This window comes from Acartia tonsa, chromosome 3 (assembly GCF_053477335.1).
Source record: "Acartia tonsa isolate MP-2025a chromosome 3, ASM5347733v1, whole genome shotgun sequence".
NCBI lineage: Eukaryota > Metazoa > Arthropoda > Copepoda > Calanoida > Acartiidae > Acartia > Acartia tonsa.
In genome coordinates this window covers 33,425,161-33,451,184 of record NC_137262.1, presented here as the reverse complement: position 1 = coordinate 33,451,184, position 26,024 = coordinate 33,425,161, and the positions used below count along the sequence as shown (strand labels likewise).

General features: G+C 32.8%; 1 protein-coding gene across 1 annotated transcript; it reads left to right on the top strand.

Annotated features, from left to right (window-relative positions):
• Positions 1-1,836: 1,836 nt before the first annotated feature.
• On the top strand, positions 1,837-25,080 carry LOC145313935 (uncharacterized). Its single transcript, XM_080153596.1, has 5 exons — positions 1,837-1,958; positions 5,515-5,648; positions 6,025-6,108; positions 9,882-9,949; positions 24,450-25,080. Exons 1-5 carry the CDS (start codon positions 1,890-1,892, stop codon positions 24,644-24,646), a joined length of 552 nt encoding a protein of 183 aa, XP_080009722.1. The 5' UTR covers positions 1,837-1,889; the 3' UTR covers positions 24,647-25,080.
• The last annotated feature ends 944 nt before the right edge of the window (positions 25,081-26,024 follow it).

Genomic DNA, 26,024 nt, shown 5'->3' with positions numbered 1-26,024 from the left:
AAGTCCATTAAGATCTCCAAAAATTTAAAATGTAATAATTTTGAAATAAAGTGAATTTTTGCTAATTTAGATTGACATTACAGTTTGTATTCACACTTTACCACAAGATTAGAAACACAACAATGTAACTGAATTAAAGTTGTGGAGTTTTTAAAAAACGAGGTTTGCCTAACACAAGTGTTTGTCTTGCAGTTTCTTAGATCTTACTGGAAACAAAGATACATTCTAACCATTTCTATTGGACTTCTCTATCAACTAGTTTTAACCGTGGCCTTAGCATAATTGGTAAAATATCAAATTACTGTAGGGTACGGATGTGGCCAACACTGCCTCATACAAGAGACGCTATAACTACTGCAGCTATGTCAGCTGCTTTACATTAATATTAAGAATATTATGAGGCTTAGATAGATAGATATGTATTTCAACATAAGCATACAAAATAATAATAATAAAATTATTACACATATTCACATATTTTATGCATAGTTTGGTACTTTCATAACCTGGGTTGGCCGTTGCATAAGCTGAAAATACCAGTTTAGGACAAACATATTCAAATAAATTTTATAAGGTTTCTAGCTACATCTAATTTAATAAGATAATTATATTGGATATATACATATAACATATAAATAGATAAATAAATAGTATGGTATTAGCAATGCTATTTACACTATGATACAATGGGGTTAGATAATTGTTAAAATTTTGAAACAAATTTAGGCAGATTTTAATTATTTTTACAGACAAAACATTTTTGCTTATTACAATTAAAACTCTTATACCTATCTAATGATTTCTTTTTAATGAGATTTTTAGTAGAATTTTTAGTTTCAGAACATCTTATAGCATATAGGTTGTTCCATATTTTAACAAAGCAAACATTAGGAAAAGTTTCTTGTCTGGCACTCTAAGGACTTTCAGAAAAAAAACCAGTAATAGTGTCGGAATGATTATGACGTAAGAAAAAAAAAATAGCCAATGAGAGGCCATTATTGACCAATGGTAAAATTTATAGTGGCCTCTCATTGGCTACTTATTTTTTTACGTCATAATCATTCCGACACTTTTACTGGGTTCTTCAGAAAAGAGTCATGCAATCAAGGGGTTGGATTTAATCTTATTACTAGTACAGAAAAGTACACAGTGGTTTGGAAAGCAGCCTCGCCTGTATGAGGTTTTCTTCTATATCCTTTTTGTGTGTTTTTTAATTTGTTTCCATTTTATAAAAAGTACAGTTTACAAATCGCGCAACTTTTAATGTACAACTTCTTATAAAAGATTAGGCAATTGATGAAATATGAAATAGGGAATCTAAATGATTAAATATTCAAGTAGTAATTTCCAGTTCATGTTATTGTTTAAACAGTGTCATTTAATTTCAATAGTTAACGTGTTATGTGTTATGCTAATGTTATAATGGTGATTTTATCTATAGTTATCAAACATTAAATCTGTTGTATTTCTTCTATTATTTATCTGCTCAGTTATTTTATACTAGCCCCTATATGCCTCTAGGGTCACTAGAGTTAAAGGGAGGGATGGGGAAAAGAGTCAGCCATCTACTTTGAATTTTGGTTTTAGAGTCAAAATGTAAAAAAAGATTATTGTTTTTTTTCTAGGGACAATTTTCATTGTGTGGTCTGTTAAAAAGTTGTTAACCTTAGCTGGACCGATAAGACGTTAGACTGTAAAGGAGAACGAGATCGGTTCAGTAGTTAGCAATATAATAAAATTAAGTGTGTTTCATTCAGACACACTAACACACAGAAGACATTATATTACTTTTATATACTTTTAACATTATTGTATTAAAATCTAAAAAAATATTTATTCAATTTTAGAAAATATTTTTATATCAAATAAGAACTGTGAATGAATTAAAAATGAGGGATTCGACTTGTCTTGGATTTATCCCCATCAGACCTGGGGTGTTTATGATTGGTCTGCTACAGGTAAGCTTCCTATGGGTCAGAGTTAGGAATATGAATCATGGAAAAAGACCTTTTGCTTAAATTTGCTTTAGGTCAGGTTGGGTTTTATTATTTTAGTTGCTGGGTAGCCTCGAAGGGTTTGGGCCCATTGCAGGTAAAAAATACTTACTATTGTTTTAAAGATTTTATTAAAAAGTGCAACAGATCTATAGCATAATTGTATATACAGACAACTACCTCCCTTTCTTTTTTAAAGACCTCTTTAGTTTGCTTCTAAATTATTGTCTGCTACTTGGCTGTGTTAATATAAGCGACACCATTGGTTAATTTTCAATGACCCAATAAAGGGTTGCACAAGGTTGTTGCGATGGAGAGATACAGTTATTTAACCCTTTCTCCCTCTAGTGTTTTACTCTAATCAGTGCACTTTGTTTAAAAGCACCTATTTTTACTCTAAAAACTGCATTTATGTAAATTTATCTCGTCTTTACCAATCCCTGTATATATATACTAATGTGTGTGTAAAAGTCATAGAGAGGGAAGAGTAAACAGACAGAGTGCATTCTATCATGGCTTCCAGAGAAACAATAATGACAACATTCAAAGTATTATTTTTCAATATTGTGATTTCCTGTTCAAAAGTGGAATTACATATGGGAGAATTATCTTTTTAACCATACCATTTCCCTATTTTATAAGAATCAAAGGAAAACTCGAAACTAATAATTTTTTGGTTAGTTAATTTTTCGGAGCTGATATTAAGAATGCATAATAAGTTGATGTTACGCTCTATTCTTAAAGTAACAAATTATCCCTTATTTAGAAGTATTGATTGGAAAGTTTGAACTCTGTCGTTTGTACAACTCAATAATTTATCAACTTCAAATCAAATAAGGTCAACATATGGCAGAACAAGTATAAATAATTTGGGGGTTGTATTACATTCTCTTTTTATCTTTTACAGAATTTAGTTGCTTTAGAAGAGCTCTTTAGTATAATAACAACATTATGTGTAAATAATATTTTTTTCCCATCTAGACGAAAACTTTCACGACTTTTCAAGTCTTGTATATGTGTATTAGACAAAACATATATGGACAAAAAGTTTTTTTTTCTGCTGATATTCTACATTTTAATTTAAGTAAGCATTAATTATGCATGAATCACTTAGGGAGGGAGGGGACAATGGGCAGTCTATTACACTAGTCCCCAAAGTTTTATGATAACGTTTTCTTATTCGTTGTTATAACAACCTTAGGAATTTCTATCGAATTTTGATTGATTGGTTCATTGAGTTGAGTGTCGAAACGTTTCAATCACTAAGTAAAATCTACTTAGGGGGTTATTGTAACCCTTTAGATCCCTTTGAATTTTTAAAAAAGATTTATTAATTAATAAGAAATGTAAGATATTCATATATTAGATTTTTTTGTTTAGAAATGTTTGTTTTCAAAATTTTCTAGACTTGCTATTACCATACTATTAAAGTAAAAGAATAGAGGGGACATTATCAAAATGTAACTCTGCCCACAGATTAGGAACCCTGTCCTTTTTGTATTGGGTCTATGCAATCAACTAATAGTCTCTACAAAAGAACAAAAAGTAATTTGCTTGCAGACGAAAAGGGTCTTAACAAATTGGGGCAGGTGTTTGTCTTGATCATACATCTTTACTTATACATTTATTAGCATACACAATATATCTATGGTTTATATCGACTGTGTCATCATAAAGATGTAAAACTGTATCAAGGGAAATAGTGTCATTAGTTTGTACACTTGTCCAAGAAATATATACCCTACATGATAATAGAATATACTAACATCTGTATGTTTCCAGGGGAAAGGTATGAATAATCTGAAGGAAATTATGATAGTTTCTTAATTGGAAAATAGATAGAACACACCATTGCACGATTTTATGATGACAAACAATTATTGTTGTCATAATTACTAGATTTTTTTTTCTTTCAGATGAATCATCCCTTGTCCCTGGTATTGTCTGTTAAATATTATTAATCCTTAATAAGAAACCCCGCGACCGTGGCTCAACACGTAGCGCATCCGCTCGTCGTCGGGAAGGTGATAGGTTCGAATCTCGGTCCGACACCGCGTCATAACTAAAGACGTTAAAAATGGTTCCTACTGCTGCTATGTCAGGTGCGCGACATAAATAGTTAGAGTAGGGGGAATGCCTTGGCCCAAAACAGGCGCAACTCACTACCATGCACAGTTAGGACTTCTCAGACAAAGGTCGTGCAATCAAAGGGTTGGTTGTCTGATGGCAAATGGACGCTTTACACCGCAATCATAGGGCTTAGGGCTGACATCCCTATCCCATATCCATAAGCCACATTGTTACAGAAACACTGACGAATTGTCAGCGGCCTATGCTCCCCCCTGTGGAGTGAAAAGGGCTTGTTACTGTTAATAAGAAACAATCCTTAATAAAGTAAAAGGATCTCTGTCTGTGTGTAACGAAGGATCTCGTTAACCACTGATCAGATATGGTTCTCCTATACAGGGTAGCTTCTCATGGGTCCTAGGAAGGTTTATAACTATTTTGGAAGAAGGTACTACTCCCAAGAAATCGCAAATAATATAACTAACAATATCTAAGGGCCATAGAAATATTTTTTTGGTAATCAGCTGATTGAAAAGAAACCATTTTACGTGCCCCTAGAGCCCTCTAAGGGCGTTGCCGCTAGTAGCAAATATATCAAAGTACTTTTGTGCTGTAATAATAATTTGATAATGTATTAAAATTTTGCGGGGAAGTTGGCACACATTACCTGGAATGAAATAAAACTTTTAATAAAGTTTGTTGCCTAACTAACTATGTTCAGAAACCAGGGAAATAGAAGGCATTGAAGCATAAATTACACTAGTACTCAAAGTTTTATAAAATCTCATTTGCTGGCTCAGGACCTTTGGTAACTCAAATTTTGATTATTTAAATCTAGCAGTGGCCAAACTTTTCCACCAATAATTTTAATCTACCAAAGGAAAAATTTGGTTATAATAATAAGAAATTTCATTACTTAGTCTCATTTAGATGTCAGAAACGAAGCTACTATATAACATTAGATCAAATAGCACAAAAAGCGCTTAGGACGATAAAGCCATTACAATTTTTGTGTCCAACACGAAATTCGCTTCCAGATGCAAATAAATTATTGGTCTTTAAAAAATATGCGAGCTTATAAAAGAGAAAAAATTAAATCTAGAATTAGGTGGTATATAGGCTAAATAATTGCCAGTAAGAAAACTCTTGATGTATCTTTTTAACCGTTTTTTTGTTGTTTTTTTCCCAAATATTTCTTAGCTTGTATTAATGATAGTCACTATCATTTGGCTTGATTCAGATTTATCTTAGGGATCTAAAGGGATAAGACAATGGCCAATAAATTGATGTACATTGTACAATTACATCACCAAAGATCCATAAAATAACCTCTTCTGTAGATTAAAAATTTTACTTCATTCCCAAAATTGTTAAACCAACGAATAAGAAAACGTTATCATGACAAACCTCTCTGTGTTTATCTAGTTTTTGTTTAAAAAGTTTTTATATTTAGCTGGTATACGAGTCAATGATAGTGACTATGGCCGTCTTCCAGGGACTTGATGATAAAACTTTTGGTTTCTATTTTGATTTTGGTTTCCACTGTGCACTGGCGTTGACCTCATTGGTCCTACTGGTCGCTGTCGGGTAAATTTATTATTATATATATTTTTTTTTTTTTGGGTGGGGCAAGGTCGTCTTTCGACTTCAAATGATAGTCCATTTTTAACTGAACAAGTTGCTCTTTTCTATATTAAGTAATAGCAAACAGAAAACCTATCATTTAATTGCACGAACTTGTCTGGTAGGGTCAAAGCATTTTCCTTACTCCTACTGTCATGCGTTGGACATAAGAGTAATAGATTCCATATTTTACGTTTTTGGTGTGACGCGTTCCGCCTCTCTTCAACAGCAAGACTATGTTGTTGTAGCTTTTATCAATAACAGCATAATGTATACTTAATAGATATTGTGTAAGGGTTGAAAAATCACGAAACCTATACATTGAATCATACATATTTAGATCTGGAGTTCCAAGTCTTTTGGTTCCATGGCTTTGTTTATCTATGATATTTCCTACTATGTTCTTTCTTAATCTCCTGTCTAGGTAAATTAATCTATAATATATAAAAGCAACAGGATGTCTTTATGCACCGAAGGATCTCACTAACCACTGAAGCGATATGGTTCTCCATGAGTCCATTGCAATGTTGCTTCCCATAGGTCATAGGAAGGTTTTTAACTACACCTTACCATAAAAAATTTCTTTTTATTTTTAAAACTAAAATTCAAAAATGGGAGAAACTGACCCACCTCACTTGCTCGCAGAGGCCTCTTTGGGCGTAGAAGCGCAATTCAAATGTCATTTTATAGCACACGCTTGGTTTTTTATTAAATGAATAAGTTGGGGTACAATGTTTGGCACTTTCGATATAAGTAAATAATAATAAAAAACCCATAGAATGCGATAATAACTTCAAAAAAATCGAAGAAAATAGTTTTCATACCTAATTAACGTTTTTAAGCTTTTCTTTAAAAAAATTAGATAAGATGCCTTTAAAAGTCGTCTATGATTTTGTCAGGGATAAAAATCTAACTTTAAAATAAGAATTACAACATATTTTTTTAATTAGTACAAAGTAAAGTTTTGAACATTTTATTGATCAGTATATTTTTTAAAATGTGAAGTAGAAACCTTAATATTTTATCATGAAAATTGTGTTATGATTTGATCGTCTGCTAGATGTCAAGAAAATAGATACTGACAGTACTTGTTGGTTCTTTAAAAAAAATGAGGTAGATTACTTTCAGAACTCCTCTTTTTGCAACATTATTTCAATATAACAGAGCCGTAGTCTTAGTGTACTCAATATCTAGACAGCCAACCATTATTTTAGAATTGTTCAATTTTTTAACTTCTGATAAAAACAGAATTAATGGTATTTTTATAAATATTATACCTCCAAGAAATGGCTATAACTCCCAATCATATGTTGTGTGATATTAAAGAGGAATTATTTTGATATAATGTCATTAAAATATTCGTTGAAAAAAGTGCTATTCTAGCTTATACTGTACATTTTAATGTGTATGATAATTCAAATAAAAGATAATGAAGATTTATATTATATTTAATTGTTAAAACTATAAAGAAAAACCTGGAAACAGTAAAAAATTGACTTAATTTTATTGACGTAGGGAAAATTTTGTCAAATATTTGAATAAAAAAGCAATATAAAAGAAAATAAATTATTTTTAATATAGTCACAAAAAGGCTTAATCAGTTTAGGAAATTTTTCATTTACTGATCATGTCAGTTAAACTCTATTATACAGAATACAGTGTAAAAAGATGTTCTCGTTTTAATTTTAAGTAATTTCAAATGCATTTTAATACCTTTTAATGATTTTTTTTTTAAAACATTATTTTGTAAAATGTTATTGATTTTTAAAGTTATATATTAGAATGTTTTTAAATTTTGTTAACATTTTGTTTTAAATGTAGAAAATTGGTAATTCTAAACATTCAAAAAATGATTTTATTAAATTTTCATCACTTAAATTGCATGTTTGATGAAATTTTCAACTGAGAATTCAAAAAAAATCGTTTAAGTTTTATTATATTTTACTTTGAATTGTTTTAAAAATATATTATTGTCAAAAAAGAAGAAGTTATACTTTCCTCAAAAAAAGACCTAAAACATGAAAATTAACACGTGTAATAAGATTTTTTTTTGCTTTCATGCTTAATTTTAAGTACTTATTGATATTTTTTGTAAAAATGATTTTATATAAAACGTTTTAAAACTCGATTTAAGTAGTGGTGCGAAAAAGGCTGCAAACTTTTGCAATTTTCTTGCCAAAAAAATTTTCTCGGATTTTAAAAATAGCAAAGGGTGTTATTAGACGTACTTACAGATACAATTGCTAAGTCAATTTGGCCAAACACTAAAATAAAGTTTTTACATCTGAGGGTCTATCCGTGAGCACCCTTATTTCTATTTTCCAAAATGAAAATGAATCTTACATGTTTATATAAATTATCTTTTAACCCTCAGCCTTTAGGTTATTACAACCGGAGAGAGAAGAGACTACGGACTGTTTATTACACTAGTCCCATAAGTTTAATAAGAACGTTTTCTTAATCGTTGGCTTAACAACTTTGAAGACTTTCGTAAATTTTGATTGGTTGATTCATTAAGTCGAGCGTTCAAACGGTTCAACCCTTAATTTAATCTACAGAAGAAAATTTATTGGCCATTGTCTTATCCCCTTTGATTCCTGTATTTCAGTTATAGTTAAAATTATTTGTGTAGAAATGATAAGAAGATTGTTTCTGACAAATAGAGATTAAACTTCCATTTTTTAATTGATAATAACATCATTATAAAACCTTCAACACCATTCATTAAAACAACAGAGAAGATAATTTCTAAACAGGATTTAATGAATGGCAGGGAAAGAATAGCTATTTCTCGCATCGTATTATAAACGGCTTTCTGCGGATATAGAATGTACAATTATGAGATTAAAACTAGTATTTTTAGCCCCGAGGTGCCGAAGGCGCCGGCTAAAAAACTGGTTTTAATCTTATGGTTGTACATTTTTATACTCGTAGAAAGCTGGATATAATACGATGCTAGACATAGTGTTTTCGTATGGATGAGAACCGGTTCCTATCCACCGGATTCGAATGAATACGAGAAAACAAAATTAATTACGTTCATTAGTAGCGCTGCTTTCCTCCATTTTCAATTTTAGTTTTTGATGTAAAATTTTTTTATGAATGTCATTTTTTTCTAGGGGCCATTTCTAAAAAAATATAATCTTCCAAGGACCTATCCTTCCAAGGAACTAAGGTTCAGTGGTACACAGAGACAACCTATTACTTTTATATAAGAATAATATAAAAGTTGCGACACAGTGAACGCAATTAGTCACAGTGCGTATGAATGTGCTTTGACTTTTGTGTCAGAACCTAAATTGGGACATAGTGCATTTCATTACCATAGGTTAGGTAACTTCATTTCACTTTTCAACAAAATCTAAAATGCAGCCGTTTTTGAGAAAATTAGATTTGAAAATTTCAAGTTCAATTTTAATCCACTAGGAGTTATTGCATAATCATGACAAGAAAAGCAAATATTATTTATTTAAAATTTTGAACAAGTTTGCTTTTATAAAGTCTGTCATAAACGTCTCTATATATGATTATTTAAGGCTGAATTTCCGTGACCTTAGCAAAGCAACTGATAAAAATGGCCATGAATCAACTCACTTAAGAAGTGGTTTTATGATGAACTTTATAAAAGCAAACTTGTTTAAAATTTTAAATAAATAAACTTTGCTTTTCTTGTCATGATTATGCGGTAACTCCTAGTGGATGAAAATTGAACTTGAAATTTTCAAATCTAATTTTCTCAAAAACAGCTGCATTTTAGATTTTATTGAAAAGTGAAATGAAGTTACCTAACCTAGGGTATTGAAATGCACTATGTCCCAATTTAGGTTATGACACAAAAGTCAAAGCACCTTCAAACGCATTGTGTAGTATGAATCATACCTTTAAAAAAGACTATAGTGTTATAGTTAGTGAAACTAACACATAAACAGAAGCTTAGCTACTGAATAACAATACAATATTTTACCGTATGGCTTCGAAACGGATTGATATCCGCTGGATTAGATCCAGTTCTTAGCCATACTAAACAATCATCTACATCATCGTGTTACAGACAATTTTCCACGAATATTAAAATAAAAATCATAAATTTAATACCAGTTTTGTTAGCCATGACATTTGGTCCCTCCAGGCGAACAAAACTTGTTTTAGTCTTATAAAAGCTGTTAATAATACAATGCGATAAATAACTATTCTTAGGTTTATAATGCTCGATTTCAAGACATCTGGAGATCTGTTCCTTCATCAAGCCATTGCTGCCATTGTTGGTAATATTTGAATTTACTTTAAACATCATATCATTTAAATTACCGTACTTGAAGTCAATGTATTCATTATATTAGGATGTCGGAACAGTGATCTAAAGGGATAATACAATGGCAAATAAATTGATGTACAAACCCAATGATGATACACAAAAATACCCCTTCTGTGTATTATTATAAGTGGTTAAAACGTTTGGACTTTCAACATAAGTTTAGTTTTGTATCTTGTCCTGTTCACATGTTTTCAAGTGATTAGATTTGGACAAGGGTGATTCAAAAAAATATATAAATCTCTAACAAATTAAAGTTATAGCTGTATAATGGGACCAAAAAAGATCCCTAACAAACCACCTCAAGTGACTCAAGTAAAATTGGACCCAGTCACTAGTGCATTTTTAAGTGAGTTAAAAGTTGATGTAAATAAATTGACATTAAATGAAAATTCTGTTAAAAGTGTTTTAAACACCCTAATTAAAACTATCGGTCAACTTAAAAATGAAATTACCCAGCTTAAAGAGTCAGGAAGTGAGAGTTCAAGCGACGAGGAAGAGTGGGAAGTAAAGGGTGGAAAGGGGAAGAATGGTACAAACTTGCCCAGAGGAGGGGGAGGAGATAACAACAGATGGAAAGGAAATGGTGTTCCCACCAACATACAGGCACAGGTCAGATATAACAGCGATCACATTGACCAGAACCAACAAAGAGCAATGAAAGGTACTTTATTATTTGCCTCACCAGAAAATGCAGCCAAGAACCTTAAGTCTATTCTAAAAGAGCCAGAAGAAATTGGAGAAGAACTATACACCCAGCAAATATGCGACACTATAGAGAAGTATTATGGTGTTCATATTGACCCAGCTCTGGATATTGAAGCATGCCACCCTACATCCAAAGGTTGTGGTATTATAAGGTTTAATAATCGAAGGATGGGCTCAGCATATGCTAAACTATGTTCGGCGATTTTGAAAGGGCCCAAGCCATCACAGCCCAGGAAAGAGGAGGAGATTGTAAGTCAACCTGGGGCGATGGAGGGGAACGAGATGGAGGGAGGAGCGATGGAGGGGAAGGCATCAGTGCAAGGAGCCCAGAAAGAGGAGGTGAGAAAGGTAAAACGACCTAACTTTTGGTTAACTTTCCAACTCACAAAAAGGCGTTCAGATTTAATCAGAAAACTAAAGGAGCTTAAAAGGGATGGAAAGATAAACCATTTTACTTCTAATGAAAATGGTGTTATCAGTGTCACTTTGAGCAAAGGAGCGGCTCCTAAACGGCTTACTTTGGATTACAAAAATGACAACTCTAAAACTTACTATGTGGGTGAGTTACTCCAACTTGTCTCCTGTAAAATATGATAAACAATCCGAAAGTGAATCAAACTAGAATATAATGGTGTAAAAATGGGATGAATATTTTATTTTTGAAAAACCCGAATTTAAAACTAATCTCTATCTGTTATCACTTAATATTTATTTTACTATGTATATGTTCTGTGTAAATTATCATAGCATTAAAAATGGGTTGTTTAATGCTTTTTTTTCTTTGGTACATTTAAACAAAAATAATATAGGCATTCAAATTAAAAATGGATGATGAGTTAGTTAATAATCTTGGACATAATTCTTTGCAATTAGATTCAAATTTAAATCATTCGTGTTCTTACTTTGAAAACCATGAATTTGTAAACTTCATTGGAAAGAGGGAGGAAAAGTTTTCAGTCTATAGTCAGAATATTAGAAGTATAAATAATAAAATCGACGATATACAAGAATTATTATCGGAGATAGAAACTGAAAAATTTTCTTTTAGTATTCTATTATTTCAAGAAATTTGGGCAGCAAATAACGCACAGACCACTAGATTAGAAAATTATCAAGATATTATCTTACAAACAAGGGAAGGAAAAAGGGGTGGGGGTTTAGGAATATATCTTAAGCAAAACTTAAGTTATGAAATTATTGATGAATTATCATATATTTTGGAGGGCGAATTTGAGACTCAATTCATAAAAGTATTTTTTGGTAAGAACAAATTTAAGATTATAGGCAATATTTACAGAATTCCTGGTGGTAACTTAAATAACTTTATAGAATGGTTTGGAGAAAAATTAACATTTCTTAAAACTGACCCAGTTTTAAAAAAATCTGATGAAATTATATTTGGGGGTGATTTCAATGCAAATTTTCTAAACTTTGATTCCCACAACCAAACAAATGATCTTTTGAACCTATTAATATCCACTTCTTTTCTACCAATGATTACTCTACCTACTAGAATTTGTCAAAATTCAGCAACTCTCATTGATAACATATTTAGCAATAAAAAGCAAGAATTTTATGAAAGCGGCCTAATTATATCTTCTATTTCTGATCATCTCCCAATTTTTTACTTAAATGTAACTTGTGAAAAAAATACTTCAAACCAAAAACAATATTATTATGATATGAGTCCAAATAACATAGAAAACTTTAAAGAGAAACTCTCTTCACAAAATTGGGAAGGTGTTAATAATGATAATATTCCGAAAACTGCCTTTGAAAGTTTTGGTAACATATTAGAAAAGTACTTTAAAGAGAGTTTCCCTTTAAAAGAAAAATGTGTAAACAAAGGAAAAGTTCCTATTAACCCGTGGATGTCACAGGAGTTATTAAAAATCAGAAAAGCCAAAAATAGGGCCTTTAAAAACAAACTTAAACATAGGACTGAATCTGCTGAAAATAAATTTAAATGCCTAAATAATAAATTCAAAAAACTTGCTAGAAAAGAGAAGAAAAAATATTACCATGAAAGACTTGAAGATTGTGTTACTGATATCAGAAAGACTTGGTCGCTAATTAACTTAATAGTCAAGAAAAAAAAGTGTAAAAATGACGTGCCTTGTGTTTTTACAGATGCACAAAAATCCTATAATACTTTCTCTGAGATAGCCAATGGCTTTACTGACTTTTTTGTTGATGTTGGGCCAAGACTTTCTGAATCAATACCTCAATCTTCTAAATCTTTCAGGGATTTCTTGGGGGATCAATATGATGAAGAATTTAACTTTCAGGAAGTAAACTCTTTTATTATCAATATAACTTTGTCCAAATTAAAATCAAAATCAAGTGTAGGTAATGATAATATCTCTATGAAACTTTTAAAAGAAATAATGCCAATAATTGTAAAGCCTATCATTCACCTGTTTAACCTCTCTTTAAACACTGGCTACATTCCTGATAACTATAAATGTGCAAAAATTATACCTATTTACAAAGCTGGTGAAAGAGATAGATTTGACAATTATCGTCCTATTTCCATACTTCCAGCCCTCTCTAAATTACTTGAGAAAATTGTTGCTTTTCAAATGATTAGATATCTTGAGGGAAACAAAATGTTATATCAACATCAATATGGCTTCAGAAGGTCAAGAGACACACAACAACCACTGATACATTTAATCAACAAAGTTTATGACGGACTGAATAAGCCCCAATCAGAATACAGTGCCTGTGTGTTTCTTGACCTTAAAAAGGCATTTGACACGTGTGATATACCAATTTTACTATCCAAACTAAAACACTATGGTTTTAAAGGTGTATCTGCAAAATGGTTTGAAAATTATCTAACTAATAGAAAACAGTATGTTGAAATAAATGGTGTAAAGTCCAAAGAAAAAGTATTAACCCATGGAGTACCACAGGGCTCTGTCATTGGACCAATTTTGTTCTTGTTGTATATAAACGACCTTCCAAATTCAACAACCTTATTTTGTAGCCTTTTTGCAGATGACACAATATTTTGTAAAACCTCAAGTAATTTAGAAACCATAAAAACATCATTAAATGAAGAATTAGATAAGGCATCAGTATGGTTTAGGGCAAATAAACTTTCTTTAAATGTATCTAAAACAAAATACATGATCTTCAGACTTAGCAGTATGCAACCTGTCAATAATAACTTTAGAATCTTCATTAATGGGGAGGAAGTTGAGAGAATCAGCAATGAAAATGAAACAAAGTCTTTTAAATTTGTTGGGGTACATCTTGATGAATTTCTCAATTGGAATGAGCATACAAAAATGGTAAAAAACAAAGTTTCTAGTTCTCTATATGCATTAAATCAAATAAAAAATGTTCTCCCATCAAAAACTTTGAAAACAATTTATTCCTCAATGATTTTGCCTCACTTAAATTATTCTAATATCACATGGGGTCTCTCTAAAAGTAAAGATATTGATCAAATAAGAAAACACCAAAAAAGGGCAATAAGGATTATTGTAGGTGCTAATTATAATGCACACACTGAAATTTTGTTTATATATAATATATAATAATTTATTTCGGAAAAACAGAAGAATACAATGATTACAATGGAAAATAGCCGTGTGGCTATACGGATAGAGTAAAAACACTGTGCGTGTTGTTAGTCCATCCGTTTACAAAAGTACTATTACAATTTACAGTTAAATTTATAAGTTATATTTAAAGTATAATTGCATCCATATATCATGCATCCACTGGTTGCCTATAGGGGATGTCGTGGTTGTGATAATATGTCAATATCACACCAATCACTGCTGTGATTATGGTCCATAGGACCGACATGCCATTTGGTTAGTCCACACACCGTGCTGTCCTTATCCTGAAAAAGGCGACGTGCACCAGATCCAAGCGTCAAAGAACACGGTGTGACCATATGACCGTTGGTTTCCCATTGGTGGGTTGACGGGGGGGGGGGGGGTTTGGAGGTGGGGTTCCTAGTGAAATCGTTGGTTATATTTGGCTCGGTCATGTAGAAGTGACCGAGTCATGACCCACAGTGTCAACTAAAATTAATTAAAATTGTAAATTGTAAATTGTGTAGTGGTGATTCGATCTCTGAATTCAAGGCATCGTTAAGACATATTTAAAATTATTAGAATATTGAAGTTTTTGTGGAGACTAAAGCATAGAGTGAAGAAAAAATTGACCTTGGGCTAGATTTTTGTAAAACATATTTAAAAATTGGAAAATATGTGTAGAAAAATTCGTTGAATTTCAATTTAACCTTTAAAATTTCCAGGAATTTAGAATATTTTGGGTAGTATGATGATATTGATATTAGTATTGGGGTAGAGCAGGAAACGTGCAAATTGGGGAGGCTAAGGAGCTTTGGGTGGCCAGTGAGGCTATTGTCTACGCACAAACACAAAAAACATAAAAAACATACACATAAACATACACGCGCAGGTCTGCAAGAGATTCCCAACCGCGAGTCGCTCAGACTTGTCGACGAAGGCATTCGGCTGCACCGCTTGTTAGGCGATGCAATGCCTACTGTCGACCGCTCGCGTGAAGACAACCAACATGAGTTGTCGGTCCTCGAGGCTCAGTGCAATGATTACAAGGAGGCAGTCTTAATGGCTACCTCTGCGTATGATATTGTGCTGGACCTCGAGTCGACCATTGAGATCAGTGACAGCGAGCCCGGCCTAGATGGCCAGTATGATGACTGGTCCATGGATTCCGAGTCAGAGGCTGGATCCGCCGGAGCTAGATCCGATGTTGGCGAAGCTGGAGACGATGCCGCTGGAGACGACGCCGCCTCCCGTGCTGAATCCGAGAATTCCGACGGCCCCACCTTCGAAGAGGATTCCGAGTCAGAACACGAGGAGCGACGCGAGCCAAGCGTCGAGATTCTGGATTAGTTTATTTAACATTTTAAAACAAATAAATATATATATTCACCATCCTATTATGTACAAGAATGCTTAAACTAATTTGAATACTCCTATATGAATAATAAAACGAACAATGATATTAATAAAGACTCATTCGGCTAAAAACTAGTCATTCCAAAATATTTATCTTTTTTTGGTTAGATAGATCCAAAGCTATTCTATAATTATACTTAGTCCACTGTTATTAAGTGTTTTAGCACCATGGAAGATTCGATTTAATAATTATTAAATTATAGATTGTTTACGTCTGCGACTAAATGAAATTGTTGAACTTAACTTGTTGGATAGATAGATCCAAAGCTGCTCTATAATTAAACTTGTACGTTTGAAAAAAGAAGAGAAAATTTTGTTTGCTGTTAATAAGTATTTAAATCGGCTGAGTGAACTTTGGCATTACTTAATCTGTTCGACAAAATATAAAGTGTTTGCGTAAACAACTTTTAAGTTTTAATTGGTAAAAGTGTCGCTGCCGTTAGCAATTTATGAACTGCAGCCTAAGAGTTTAAATAAACTTAACTTGTTAGATAGATAGATCCAAAGCTGCTCTATAATTAAACTTGTTCGTTTGAAAAAGGAAGAGAAAATTTTGTTTGCTGTTAATAAGTATTAAATCGGCTGAGTGAACTTTGGCATTACTTAATCTATTCGACAAAATATAAAGTGTTTGCGTAAACAACTTTTAAGTTTTAATTGGTAAAAAGTGTCGCTGCCGTTAGCAATTTATGGACTGCAGCCTAAGAGTTTAAATAAACTGCGTAATATATGAGGTAATTGCTATTGCGTCAACTTTCACTGTGTAAATTTAATTTAAATTAAAGAAAAAAGAAAAAGAAAAAAGTACACACATATCTATATGATGTCAGTTGATTTTCCGTAACAATGCTTTGCTAGACCCTGTAATTATAATTTACAACTAAAATTAAAATGAAGAATTATATATGCTAAAATTGCGCAGCCATTTTCCTATCTTAGTAATAAATGCAAGAACACTTTTCTGTTAAATTCGTTCTTGTTCTCTACGGATTTGATTTCAGCTGGTAAATTATTCCAGATTACTGGAAATCGGTAGAGCGGTAATGCTTTCAAATAAGAACGGTTTGTAAATTGAACATGATAATCGTTATCGTTCCTTAACTCTCTATTTCTGATGTCTCTATTTAATTTCCAGGTATTGTCAAAAGTTGCTGGTACCTTTTTGTTTTTATAAAGGTACATGAATCTGGCAGTGTTATATAGTATTAATTTCTTGAAGGGGAGTATTTGCAAGTCAATAAATAAGTCCTTAGTATGAGCCCTATTCTCTTTTCTGCATATTATTCTTACTGCCTTTTTTTGTAGATTCATAATAGGTTTAATATAACTTTCTGGAATTCCTACAAATAATGGGGAACAATAGTCTAATAAAGATTTCAAGTATGCGTTATATATTAAAATTAAATGGCGTTTGTGTAATAAATTTTTCATCATTTTCATTGAGAATATAATTTTACTTATCCTAATCCTTAAGTTGTCGAGATGATATTTATAAGTCAGCTTATTATCAATTAAAATTCCAAGGTGTCTACAAAATTTTTCATTTTCATTCGGGGTTAACGTTAATTTGGTAATTTTCTCAGGGGAATTTTGCCCTTCATCATTCATATCAAAATAAACCGGGAATTCATTTAAAAGACCTAGGTCTATATTAGTTAAAAAACGATCATTTCTGGGAAGTCCAAAGATTAATATTTTAGTTTTTTTCGGATGGAGGAGGAGTTTATTATTACTGTACCAAGCTAATAATTTAGGTAATTCTGTGTTCGCTAAATTAATAAGATTCGTTAAATTAGCGCTTTCTAAAAATGCACAATTATCATCTGCAAATAAATAGCTTAATAATGTTTCCGAGCATGCATTAATATCGTTTATATAAATTAAGAAAAGCAAAACGCCCAATATTGACCCCTGTAAAACTCCCCAATCAATCGTTACAGTGTTATTTGAATTTATTCCTTTGTAAAAAACTTTTTGGCGTCTGTCCTTAAAGTAGCTCTCGAACCATTTTAGTGCATGTCCTCTAACCCCCAGATTTTCAAGTTTTTTTAAAAGAATACTACGATCTAACATATCAAAACATTTTCTTACATCTAGGAGAACCACCATGGCGATTCTCCCAGATGCAAGACACGTTGTAATTTTGTTGACTAGATGTAAAATGGCATGATAAGTTGACCTGCCTGGTCGGAATCCATATTGTAATTTATTAAAGAATCTTTGTTGTTGTAGAAAGTCCATTAATTGTATATATACACATTTTTCTTGAATTTTTGAAAAACTATTTATTAATGAGACACCTCGATAATTATCGAGTAAGAAAAATGGTCCGCTCTTATGGATTAATATAGTCCTTGTGACCTTTTGCTTATCAGGCATCTTGCCTGTTTCAAAGCTAAGGTTTATTATATGCAAAAGCGGTCTAATTATAGTTATTCTTACAAAGTTGACTAGGTATATACTGACATCGTTGTCATCAGAGCTTTTTTTATGCTTCATGTTTCCTATTAGTTCTAATAAAAACCTTTCGGTTATTGGTCTTATAAAAAAACTATTTTCCGACGGGGGAGGTAGGTAGTTATGGAAAGTGCTACTATTAATGTTGGGTAGCAGTGGAGTGAGATTACGACCAATATTCGCTAGGTATTCATTAAACTTGTTTGCTATTTCAATGTCCTTATAAATTTTAGTACCCTCGGTTTCAATGTATTCTATCCGTGTATCCTTCTTACTGGTCCCCATTGTATCCTTTAATACGTCCCAAAGTTTTTTTGAATTTCCACCCGCATTGAGTATTCTTTCTCTATAGTGTAACTTTTTTGCCTTCCTATTAGCCCTGTTGAAATTGTTCCTATAACTTCTATATCTTTCTGCGTCCTCTAATGAATTTTTACTTGCTAAAAATAGTTGTCTTTTTTTCAACCTACATTTTCTTAGCTCTTTGTCCATATGTTGGTTTATCGGTGTGTTGCGCTCTCTGTTGTTAACTGGTTTTAAAGGAATGTTTTTATTCATAATACTCAAAAATTTTTCAATAAATATTGTGTATGCTCTGTCTACGTCTGTCTTTTCATTCATCACTTCTCTCCAGTCCGTAATCGCTAGCTCTGTCCTAAATTTTTCTAGATTTTCAGCATTGAAAGTTCTTTTTGAGTGAGAAGAAGATTTATGCGAACTCTTTGGGGGGTTTTTTAGTTGGATTAGGTTTACTAACATGTAATGATCTGAAATATTGGTTGGTATTATTCCGCATAAATCTACTTTTCCTATGATGTCTTTGCAGGCTATATTATCAATTAATGAAAAGGTATTATTTGTTACCCTAGTGGCCTTACTTATTGTTGGGATAAATGCATTTGATATTAAGCTATTAAATAATGAACTGGCTTCGGAATTAGGTTGGTTTAATTTAAAAAAGTTTATATTAAAATCCGAAAATATAATTATTGGTATATTATGATTACTCAAAAAGTCTAAATGTGCTTCAAGTATTTCCAGAAAATCGTTAATGGCTGCATTCCTAGTTATGCCTGGTGCATTTGGGGGACGGTAAATATTGAGTAATATAAATTTCTGATTACTTATAGTGATGTTTAAGGTTATGCATTCATATATTCGGTCTCTAAAAAATTCTTCATCGTTCATTACTGTAACAGCTATGCCCTTACTTATTAAAAAGCCTACTCCTCCTCCACTTCCTAACGTCCTATTTTTCTTAAAATATTGATATCCGTTAAATGTTAGGTCTACCGAGTGCCATATTTCTTGCATTGCTAAGATATTTACTTTAGACTTCCCTGAGTTTAAGTTGTCTATAAATAATGAAATGTCGTTATACTTGCTCAAAATGGACTGAATATTAATAGAAAAAGTAGACAAATATTTTGTGTTTGTAGAATTCATAAAGTCTTTAATAGATTCTTCACTATAATAATCGCATGAAGGTAAATTAAAATCCTCGACAAATTCCAAGTAATTGTTGCCGTAAAGAACTTGACATTTCAAATCTAATCTTAAGTCTTCATTAAGTTCAAGAATGCTCCTATCAATTAATTGATGTAGATTTGCTACGTTATTATCGTCGACATTAATGGCCCTAACCTCGGCACGAACCGTTTCTCTCAATACATTAATATCATCATCATTATTGTTATTATTAGCTACTATTTCATCCTCCATCAAATTGTAATGTCTTAAATCTTATTTCGAAATCGAATTTACTACACACCTTAATGTTATTGACACCGTGGCCGACCAAGCATGTTTCACTGTTGGTCCACCCCCTCCCCCTCCCACCCGCCCCCGGTCCCCCCCCCAAGGGAACCACTTTGGGTCTGGTAAAATGGTCAAATTGCATCTCAGTCTCCTCGGACTCTACCCTCCCCCCCCCCCCCAAGCTGAATGAGTGTGTTCCCCTCTTTCAATCAAAGATTTTTAAAGTTTTAAATTATCCGCTTAGGTACCTAATATATTGGATACAGTCATAATTAATATTATCATATGAAGAAGAGAAATAAACATAGACAATTTAAATCATATCAAATAACAATATTGCAAAAAAGAGTTTATCAGTTTAGATTATAAAGATTTAGATTATTGCTGGGTTCCAAAATCTACGTGATTAAAAGCAAAAAAAATATGTTCGAGTAAGTATTTTTATATCAATTAAAAACTTAGACATTATACGATTTAACAAAATAACAAAATGCAAATCAATACAATAATTATGTCAGCCAAAACTATTCGATTGTATAAAGATAAGAAATCAACTATATGATTTAGTAAAATACAGTTTAATAAATTGATTATGTCGGACAAAATTAGTACGATTTGTAAAAAGAAAAGAAAAGAAAAGCGTGAAAAAATATTATTTATTTGCTGAGGTGTATGTAAACAGTGTAAATCATTAGCTCTTAATTCGCTAGAGGCAAAAGAAGTGCCAATGCAACTAAATATTATAGACGTAAATATTAACACCCTTTATGTAATTTAAGAGCTCATTTTTGTTAGCTAGACTTTTGCAAAGTATGCGATATTAATTAATATTCACTGTGTTGACCGGTAATAAGAAAATGGAACAAATATTACTGTGTTACATTTAAATGATATACATTATTAAATACTATAATTACTAAAGAAACTATGTTATATTTAAGTAAAAACTTGCCGATTGGACCTGCTTGATTATATGGGCCGCAGGTGGACCTAACTCGCCGCAGGTGGCCTAGTGTTCATATGACATAATGCTGCCATGATCAAAACTTGCCGCGGGTGGCCTGGGGTCCTTAGTTTGTGATTTATAATTTATAATACCCGCATTACTAATCCGCGGGTGGATATGACTTGCCGCGGGTGGCCTAATGTTATGAAGATTTGCCCGCATTTATTTAACTTAACTTAGCACCAAATGCATGATAATAAAATAGCCGGGTGCTGTTATTTAACCGCGGGTGGTTAATCAGTTGAGTAGTAACCTGTTAATAAACCGCGGGTGGTTAGTCAGGTATGTATGTGACCTGTTAATAAACCGCGGGTGGTTAGTCAGGTATGTAAGTGACCTGTTAGTAAAACCGCGGGTGGTTAATCAGGTAATGTGTCGCAGTTCCAACTGTTAGTGAACCGCGAGTGGTTAATCAGTTACCGGAGGTCTGCTGTGAGCTGCGGCATGTTCGCGGCTTCCTCTGCTTCTTCGGTTCCTCATCTTCGATGGCTTCTGTCGAGGTATCATTGATCGCTGTATCAGTGGACGGGGATACATTCCTGGAGGTGTTTCTAGTATTCTCTGCAGAGGAAGCTCTCGAATCCTTTTTCTTCTTTAGGTCGGACATTTCACTCTCGATGAGGGTGAGAGCTATCTCACTCACCATAGCATTGTCTACCATCTTGTCCGATAAGCTAGCCGTGTCCGCATTAATCCTCTCCTTCGTCTCGTTAATTCTTTGCTTCAGTGGTCCACCCTGTGGTAGCTGACGTATAATTGAGTCCTCTGCATCCAGCGTAATTTCTGGGGGTAGTATTCCGAATCTGTTCTGAAGGGGAGTGTTGAATTTCAGCTGCTTCACGGCTGGGCTTCTGTTGTTTTCATCGAACAGTTTGAGCGGTGTGAACGCATGTTTCCTCTTCTTATTAACCGCCGTTGCTTTCCTGCTGTTGTCTGTATCCTCGATGTTTGTCACTCCATCTATGATGACTTCCTCAGTTAGGTCGTCTTCCTCATCCATTAGCAGGGGGTTCTGTTTCGTTGGGTTTAGCATATCAAGCAGGTGCCTTTCATTAGAACGACCGTTAATGTAGGCAGGCTGTGCAAAAGGGCTCTGTTTGTTCTTGGATCTTATCCACTTCTTCTCATCGATCACAGGGGAGATAAGCTCCTTAAGTGTGCGACCGTATGGGTTCTGAACGGTGAAAAATTGCTGCTGTTTGTTTCTGAGGCTGAATACGATGCGTTGACCTCTCAGGTATGCTCGGTGTACCTCATTGTGACGGCAGAGCCAGGACAGTACATCTCTGTCAAGGGCAGTGGTATCTATACCTATCCTGCATGGATAGAGCTTCCCAGACCGGACTGACTCTGCGTATGATTTGCTGGTGGAGAGGTTCTGCTCGTTAAGGCCGTCCACATGAGCTCTCTTGTGCTTCAAGATTGCGTCCAGGTAGTATCTTGAGCGTAGCCGGATTATGAAATTGCGTGGAGCTGTTGTGTCCCTGTTATTGCCTAATGGGTGGCCGTATTCTATGCATTGCATCCAGGAATCAGGGACTTCATCTAGTTCTCCGTGCTTGTTAGCATCCATAAGGCAAGGTTTCAGCAGTTTATCGAAAATATGTTGCACTAGCGGCTGGCCAGATGTTGAATAGTCTGCGTAGTTGTGAACCTTGATCGAAAAAGATCGGTCCCTCCGTTCGCGTTCGTTGATCTGTAGGATCTGTAGGGTGGAGAGTTGCTCTAATTTCTCCACTCTATTGTCGTAGTGGATAATCATTTCATCTACCTTGGTTTTCAGTGCTAAATCGGACTTTTGGATTGAGCTCTTCAGGTTGTCGATGCTGTCCTGGATTGCTTGGATCTTCTCCTGGTTGTCTCCGCCTCCTTGCTTGAATAATTCCAGGTCATCTTCAATCTTCTTGATTCTATCGAGCTGGTCTGAGGTGTTAAAGTTGTTTTCACCTTTCATAATCTTCGATAGGATGTTGACGAGCACTGTGGCTCCAATATTACCATTGGAGCGGTTGGCATATTGGAAAACTATGTCCTTAATTTTGTCACTTGACTCCGATTCCGCCATTTCGGTGATTGGTTCTGAAAGATAAGTGAGATTATGTAAAAAGGGTCAATTTAATTTATTTTCACTTTAATTATAAAATAGAATAGACAAAAAATTGGCCTGTAGCTTGTGAAATTCACTTGTGTGTTTATCGGTAGTATTTAAACTAATGCACTTTAACTTGGTGCACGTGTTCACTTGGTGCACGTGTTCACAATTTTTCGTTCTTATTGTTTAATTGACCAATCACCGGGTTGGAGTTGTCACGTGATTTAATGTTCACTATGGTTGGCTGGACCTATAGCCAATAGTTTTCTAGCTCTATGTATCACGTGGTTATATCTGTTATCCTATTGGTCTGCGATGTATGGTGCTGGCAGGCAAGCTAGGTAAATGTACGGTGAGTACAATTAGGTGCGGTTTGCGGTAAGTTAAGAAAGGGGGTGATTCACGTTCAGCTATATTGGGGGGGTGATGGGGAAGAAAGTAGATTTACGTGGACACTAAAATATGTGTGACCATCACCGATGGAATGCTGAACTGAACTGAACTGAACTGAACTTTGGACAATCTAAAATCTTAAAATTTGATGATTTGGTAAATTTAAACATTTTAAATTTTATAAGTAATTTTTTTCATAAGAAACTCCCAGAAAGCTTTGATAACATGTTTAAAGTTCTTTCTTCTCAGAGATCAAAAAAGTTACTGATAAGTATACCTAAAACAAAACATCTTGAATATTTTCCAGCAGTGTCATTTCCAAAACTTTGGAATAACTTGAGAAATGAAATAAGGCTTTCAGACTCTGTAAAGAAATCATTGTCCATGATTAAAAAAGATTATCTTTTAAATTATAAATCATTTCATTGCAACAAAAGAAAATGCTTTTCCTGTAAGAAATAAAATCTGTACCAACTTCTGTAACTGTAAATAGTTATTTAGTCAACCCACTTAATTATTGATCTATTAAATTCGTGTAAATATCTTTATATAATAAATAATTTTTGTAATTTCTGGCTATAAATAAAATGATAAATGAAATCAATTAAAGGGGTAAATTTACGGCCTACTCCAAGGCTTAATTACTCCTTGCTATGCAATTTTTAAAATATGATTTTATATGTATATTTAATAATTTAAATGTATTGCATTAGTTAATAAATTCTATTCTATTCTATAATAAATCAACCAATCAAATTCCCAAAAAGTTTTTAAGCCAACAAATTGGAAAATGTTATTATAGAACTTTGAGGACTAGTGTAATAAACAGTCCAATGTCCATTCCCTTTCTGCTTTGGACACAATAATTCGTCCAAAAAAAAACTATGATATGGCCAGCTTATTCCTTTACTGTGTTCTTATTGGTCAAATTTACTGCTTAGGGATCTATTTCAAAAAATGCACTTGTAGCCAAATACAGAGAAAATAATTGATAATTATAGACAAATGTCTTAATGTTTAATGGGTTTATATGGATGTTATTATCCTTACTTTTTAAAATCTTTTTCAGTGCTTTACTGCTGTTCAGTAGTATATGAGTTATATGTAATCACAGACACTAATTCTATACACGAAGACGACATCTTGGTAGCCTGTACAACTACGCAGTACGGAGTGACGTCATTGTACCAAGGGCAAACATCAGCTGATGATTTGCCGCCATCTTATCAAAGTGTTGTAACAAATACAACGAAATATACTATTTAAAACCAGGTTTAAGTACTCTATTTAATAAAACAACCAATCAAAATTCAATAAATGTCCCCAAAATAATAATAATCTAACAAAGAGGAATTCGACAAAATAAAACTTTGGGGACTAATGTAATAAATAGCCCAATGTCCCATCCTCTCTGATTTAAAACGATATTAAGAAATTACATCATATGTATTATACAATCATTGTAAATAACTCTATTTTAATTATATCAGATTTAATTTCTTAATTTTTGCTTGTTGGAAATATTTTATCTTATATTTTAAGATAATAAATTCCTAATTTTAAAAAATATGATATTTTATAACTAAAATTGTTTTGCAATTTTAGTTTTGCTTTTAATTTAAAGAAATTCTCCAAACCTAGCTATTAGTGAGTATTTTTCCGTTTGCTGAATTGTATTTTTTAAACCCTTTATACAAAAATTATGTAAAATCCTAAGAATCAACTACACCAACTCCCCTCCCCCTCCCTCCAACTACTAAATTCAATGTCCCTAACCTAAATATAATTGAGATTTTTGGTCTAAATAAATATAATAAAAAGAACCTTTATTTAATTTTGAATATATTATTACTTTAAAATCACCAAACCTATTTTTATTTTATATCATTATAGTTTAGGAACGTAATATATTTATTTGTCATATTTCATCTAATAAAGTAGTTGTATGTGCGTACATCTTTTTGTTCAGTAAGCCCTCTTAAACGGCTGTAAATATTTTGAGAACGCTTTGAAGTGGTTTTTGTCAGGCCAATCAATCAAATTCAATAAAAGTCCCCAAAGTTGTTATGCTAAATAATAGAAAACATTGGGGACTAGTGTAATAAACAGCCTAATGCCCCTTCCTCCCTAGTTTAACACCGATTTAATGATTTTATGTCTACTATTTTACACTTTAGAAAGTATGTACAATGATCATTCAAGCATAATACCCATAAGTTTATTATATTATTGTATATGTAATCTTCTATAATTATAAATATTATATGTTCATTAATCTTGTCTTATATAAATGTTACAATTAAGCAAAAATGATTATATTACAATAAAAATACATTCTGAAAGATATTATACGTTTTTTAATAGAATTTCTGAATGATAAGGAGTTTAGGATTAACTCGCTCGTTTTCCTAAAAGTGACAGTTCGAGCAAAGAATCCCTACTGTCATTTTGAGGTAGAAGGGTGGGAGGGTAGTTTTTCCTATCTTTGTTTTTACTTTAGGTTAGGTTAGTCAAGTAATAATAGGTAGAGAGGGGTAGCCCACTAACCTGCCCCCATTTTTTCAATTATTTGAATTATCATTGTTTATTGACGAACGACTAATTCTCAATATATTTTTGAAAAATTCACCACCTATTAAAAGCA